The sequence below is a fragment of the Trachymyrmex cornetzi genome, unplaced genomic scaffold (genome assembly GCF_001594075.2).
Source record: "Trachymyrmex cornetzi isolate Tcor2-1 unplaced genomic scaffold, Tcor1.1 scaffold726, whole genome shotgun sequence".
In the NCBI taxonomy this organism is placed as follows: domain Eukaryota; kingdom Metazoa; phylum Arthropoda; class Insecta; order Hymenoptera; family Formicidae; genus Trachymyrmex; species Trachymyrmex cornetzi.
In genome coordinates this window covers 426,564-432,775 of record NW_017300055.1, presented here as the reverse complement: position 1 = coordinate 432,775, position 6,212 = coordinate 426,564, and the positions used below count along the sequence as shown (strand labels likewise).

General features: G+C 35.0%; 1 protein-coding gene and 1 long non-coding RNA gene across 2 annotated transcripts; both read left to right on the top strand.

Moving 5' to 3' along the window:
• The first annotated feature begins 1,779 nt into the window (after window positions 1-1,779).
• Window positions 1,780-5,350, top strand: LOC108767784 (uncharacterized). Its single transcript, XR_001940456.1, has 3 exons — window positions 1,780-1,949; window positions 2,929-3,078; window positions 3,985-5,350. It is a non-coding gene; the product is annotated as an uncharacterized LOC108767784 (long non-coding RNA).
• On the top strand, window positions 1,956-2,922 carry LOC108767782 (uncharacterized). Its single transcript, XM_018517819.1, has one exon. The coding sequence runs from the start codon at window positions 1,990-1,992 to the stop codon at window positions 2,467-2,469; it is 480 nt and encodes a 159-aa protein (XP_018373321.1). The 5' UTR covers window positions 1,956-1,989; the 3' UTR covers window positions 2,470-2,922.
• Window positions 5,351-6,212: the final 862 nt, after the last annotated feature.

The window sequence follows — 6,212 nt, the reverse complement described above, 5'->3', positions numbered from 1 at the left end:
CTGTAGAAGCTACAGCCCCTCCCCCCCGAAATTCTGTATAATTTCAATAATTTCACACGAATGTGTAAAAAATTGTCGAGCCGTAAATATCAATTCGTTTTTTAAGAGAAGAAATTAAATCCTGTTGGGATATAGTTCTCATATTTAATTTAGTTGGCAAAAATATCGTTTATTGTGTATTAAAAATATATTTGTTGTTATTGTCCATTGTATTTGGCACGTAAACAAAAATTCGATAAATTACACAGAAGAAAAATGTTGCTGTTAGTACAACCGCAAAAAGTGGCGTTGGGAGAACGACAGCACTTCAGCTCGCGAAATCTCAGCCGGAAATTAATATTTATCATTCAAATTTTTACACAATAATTTTTGACATATTCTGCGACTTGTAGAGCTATTCCGAAATTTTCGAAACACTTTACAACAAAATGACGGATTTTTAATATTTTGTCGAGTTTAGTAAATTCTTTTTCAAACGTTAAACGTTGTGTTTCGAATTTTCGAATTAAAATTTTTTATTAATGCTACGTTGTAGTTGAATATTTGAAGAAGTTTTCTGGAAAGTTTTAGATTTTTAAATGATCAAAATGAATGATTACTTTCAATAATCAAAATTCAAATCATTGGCAACCTAACCTATTAGTGTAACAATACACCAATTTACACCACCTCTCAAGCATGTGTAGAACCAGTGTAAAATACGTCATTAAAATGTATTATACTTTAGGCGTCGTCTACAATACACGGAGTAAGAAGTAAGAGTAAGAAATTGACCAATCACAGTCGATTATTCTTCTCACATTCGAGTGTGATTGGTCAATTTCTTACTCTTACTTCTTACTCCGTGTATTGTAGACGAGCCTTTAAAGGCAAACAGCGTGTAATCATACACCTTAACGTCACTTCCGACAAGAAGAAGGCTAAAGTGTACACTTTACACTAAAGCGTACAAAGTGTAAGCAGGAAGAATAAACCCATAGTAAAAAAATTATGACAATTTATATGCAGCGTCAGCGAAACGTCTGACGCGATATTACAACGACATGTATATAAATTATCATAACTTTTTTGCTATTGAATTTATTTTGTTTTAAACGAAACTTTTTTTGTTTATGCTTACCAAATGTGTCACTAATATAAAAAAGAGTATTAAAAAAAACTGACTTCTACAGCTCCCGAAACATTTTTTTCGCTACGCCACTGCTGACACACTCATGAATAGAGTCACTCATGAGCATCATTTGTCTTCGTTCAACATTTGACAAACAACAAGGATGAAATGATTTTGACCGACCAAAATTTACTGCCAGTGCTGAAAATATATAGTGTACATAACGTAAACTGTAGATTTTCAGCGCTGGCAGTGAATTTTGGAACACATGCATCGTAGGACCACTCGTATGTGCACGATTGATCTGTCGCACATGCGTAAAAAGTGCATTCCCACTTGTAACAACTGAATACGCAGTAACTGCGATTATAGAGACCGTGTCGCCTACGACGTCCTACGGCACTCATTTCCTACGCCGTAATCTGTTTTCTCGGATGCATTGATTTTTGCTTTACAAGCAGTAATTCGTGCCCGATTCAATTCCTAAAGGCACCTTCTATTACGAAGTAATGAATTGTATTGCTAATAAGTGAGAAATTTGATGACGTCGGACAAATTTTTTGACACAAATGCGGAACTACTTCGCACGCCAGCGCGTAAGGTTACACTTAAAGACAGCCATTTAGATATATAAGGCCCCCACTACGAGTACTGGGCGGCCATTCTGCATGTCCTCTCCGAACGGTGCGGCTGGATCTCGCTTATATACGCCTCAGGCATCGTTGGCTGTATTGTCTCCGGAACTCTTAGGAAGGCAGGAGCCATTAAATTAATTAAAAAGAAGTCTCAGGCGACTTTACTGCTGGCGAGCGATCGACTAGGCGCGAGTTAGATACAGGTTGGTGTATTCGATACTTAAATCAATACTTAGTTGTACGATGGGGCGAACTAGAATAGTTCCTACTTATGGAAGTGTGACGCAATTGTCCGCGGTCACGAGAGACATTCGCGATCGGCCGCGAGAGATCGAGATGGGCAAGCCGAGCCATACGGAACAATTGACTAGCTGGATCACTAACGTGCGTCAGAAGAAGCTAAAGTGCCATAGGAGCCCCAAACGCGATTTCCATATGGAAGCCGTGTTGACTCACGCCCTACACAAGGCAGAATACGAGTTGCGGGTTAAGCAGTTATCAAGGATAGCCCGTTGGCAGCATTTGCGAAAGCATCTCCTCAAGGACGTGGAGTACGGCAGCTGCGGCCTGTATAATACGACTGAACGAGAATTCGAGAGATGTGGCCATCATCCTGACTCGAGGAATATCAATTTCTGGCGGGATAACTTGTGCGAAGATCTTAGCAGCATAGTGGACTTCCTTCAGCAGCTGAGTACAATCAAATCGTCCGTGCAGCGGTGACTAGGCCTGGAGAGTACATGGTCTTGTTTCCACGGATAATGATCAAAACATTGTATTTTTGTGAAGATGTGAAAATCTGCAAAAAAACTCTTGATCATATTTTCAAGCTCATCCAAGTAGTTGTTTGAGTGAAAGGGCCATGTCAGTAAATGTTCCGCATTAACTCCCAATAAAAGAGTGCGTTTAATCAACTACAACACTCTATACAATAAATGCCGATATGACGATCTATGGATGGATGTCTCGATGTCTATTTTCTGCTTGTTTTTTCTCTGCCTCACTGAAACAGAACAGGAAATATTTGACTTACGAACCAATCTATTCTAGTATGGAGCTATGTTCCAATATCAGCAAGCAACCTCGATGTATCCAGAAGATGCCAAATAATCCTGCAGCGTTACGGCAATTTTTTGCAGTCTCATCGTTACTAGTATATATCTAGATATTTTTTACTTGCAGTCTCACCGTTTGAGATGGCGGACGCAGGTGGAAAAAAAGGATAGAGAGAAAGAGAGAGAGAGATAAGAGAGTTGCTGTAATACAGGTGCAGACCTTGGGATTTTGTACGCATACACACATACATCTGCCTTCCTGCCTGTCATCAATTTGGTTTGTAAACTGTATCGAAACCAAAGTATTTTCACTATTTAGAGTTTGTCTGCTAATATAATATATTTAACATGTGTATAATTAAAGCAAAATACTGGTAAAGAACGGAAAGGAAGAAAAATTTTCACATTACTTTAGACATACTTTTAAGTTTGTAAAAAATTTGTAAATTCATATACATATGTTATAAGACTGCCTTTCATTGTGATAATAATTCTATTAGTGTGTATAGCATTTAACTCTTCTTGATCCTGAATAGTATAACAAATATTTAATCCTTTGGTGCAACTATGACATACTCGACTTTTCTTTTATTTAAATGTTAATTTTTATATTAAGAAATATACATATGTTTGCATATTCATATTTTTTTTATATTTGTATTATATTTTTTGTAATGTCTGATGTTTTGATTGAAAAAACTTGATATAATGTAATTTAATTTAACTTTTATACAGTATTTTTATTATAACGCCTAGTGTATTATATATGTATGTAAAAAACATAGTGTGCTATCGAAGGATTAATCAAATTTTTGAAAATTATAATGCATTTTTTATGTTTATTAAATTGTGAATTAATTCTAAAATTTTATGTATCTCAAGTGTAACCTACCAAGGCTCAATATTGATGAATTTTTTCTCACATATTTCTAATATGCTTTATACTGTTTAGGATCAAGGTAAACGAAGACAAAGGATCTCGATTATTGTAAACCATTGTGATACTTTTAATTTTAATGAAATACATTTGTAAGTAAAACTGTGATACAAGTTAGATAAGAAGATGAAATGAGGAGTACTGAAAGGAGTGTAAGATAAATAAATACATTTTTGCAAGTAACAATGTAGAACTATTCTTCTTCAACTTTTTTATTCACTAATTAATACCATCAATTCTTTTCAGTCTGGCACATAGACATCATAGAAAATTCACCTTATCGCGAATGAAGCTGTCAATATATGGACGATGTCGTCGTTATCGTTGGCTTAGGAAACCTATAAGATTGCAGCAAATGAAAAAAAAGAACCCTAAGGGAGTATATCTGTCTTGAGTGAGTGGGAAGGAAAAAATTTGTGTTTCTAGAGGCTGGTTGACTTGGCGCACAAATTATCTTTTGCACGAATCGTCATGATACCGAGCTCATCTGGGTGATGACTACAACGATGAGAAATGAAGTTTCATGCAATGAACTTCCATTCCCCCGATCGATCGTTTCCCCAGATCCAGAATAAGTTCATTTTCGTTGAGTAACATAGGCTAATGATGCAGAGAACCGTTATCTTAAGGTCACAGGTATACTTCAAGTAAGGTAATTCGGCATGCGAATAACCTATTAGAGTTATCGGAAGTTTTTCCTGTTTGTTAAGTTTCCATGTTTATGCTTGTTCTGCGCTGCCCTAATAATGTGTTCATAGATCTGCATAACTGTCGGCCATGCCGAGACCAGGATAGGACGTTAACGTGTATGTTTTAGATGGTCAGAAAGTATGAGAGACGTTTGGAGGATATATACCGGTGACTTAGCAAGAGAAGGAAAAATTGTCTATGTAAAAAGAGTATATGCGCAAGGATTATATGTTTATGTGTAAGAAATGGCGGAAATGTTAGGTTTTTTTGACTTGGTAACGTTGGTTTCAATTGAAGTAGGAACTGCATTTTATTTCATTTCTATTAGTCATCTTTACACAATTTATGTCAATTAAACGAATTAATGTCAATTGTAAAAAATCCGAAGATCCAAAGATCTAAGAACTTGGAGACTGACTATCCTGGAACTAGCAGGAATCCATGTATACGTCTGGGAATCTTTACTAGCCAAAGCTTTCGAAGTCGATGTTTAGAAAATTGAAAAAGAATCTTGATATCTTCATCGAAATCCCAATCTTAGCCGACCAGTTTAAGGATTTAAGTCTGTACCAGGAATGAATCGAGGCGTACACGAAGAAAAAAATCATACAAAAATAAGAGCACAATGAAACAATATTTTTATTTAAAAGGGCACAAACAACACAATACAAAAAGCAAGAGTGGTAAATCAACACCAATTGAAGGGAATTTTCTATTACGGTAAAACCTGGCTAAGTAAAATTTATATCCATATATTTAAATTTTTGATCAAATTGTTTATCTGGTAATTTAAGGTGTGTTACAAGGTAAATTATCTTAGTTCAGTATTCTTATTTTAATAATGAAGTATTTACATGACAACAAAGTATTGAACTTTTTTTTCAATAATATCTTTGGTAGCAAGCTGACGTCATTTTGTCATCATTTTGACGTCAAAATGATGACAAAATGACGTCCCTACTGAAAAAAATTATGTCACGACGTTACACGATGAAATCATGTAATTAAAACATACAAATTACGTAACGAATTGTTCCAAATCAATATGTGATTTTTTAAAATGACGTAATTTCAAAATCACATGATATTAGAAATAATTTCATCCATTATATGCTTTTATAGTTGGCAAATTTTAAAGAATTGAATGATAAAAATAGAAGAAAAACAATATATTATCATGTGACTTTTTAAATTACGTAATTTAAAAAAATCACGTACTGATTTGGAACAATCCGTTACATGATTTATATATTTTAATTATATGATTTCATCATGCAACTGTGTGACGTGATTTTTTTCAGTAGGCGTAGCTTTGCTACCAGGGATAATTTTATATTAGAATGTTTTTTGTGGAGGTAAATAAAGAGATATAGGATGGGGGAGGGGGGAGGTGCAAATGAGACAAACCTTTTTGATTGACAGACAGCTGCGTGTGTTTGGAAGATTTCTCATCCTATTCGACCGACGAACTGCGAGGAACTGTGGTTTAAGTGTCTCGAGATTGGCATACCAAAATATAAAATGCAATCTATTGAACGTGACTATATCGTGAAGATTTGATGGACGGTTTAAGATAATGAAAATGAGAGTAAATCTGTTAGAGCGTAACTAGTTATCGTTCCTTATATCGTATAATTCCTATATCATATTCGTAATATAATTTACATATTGCATTTTGCTTTGTTCGGTTCTTTTTATGTTTTACATAGCAAGCTGCAGAACGAAAGAACTAGATCTAAAACTTTCATAGATTATCTATAAACACCCCCGACCGTCATTATCTG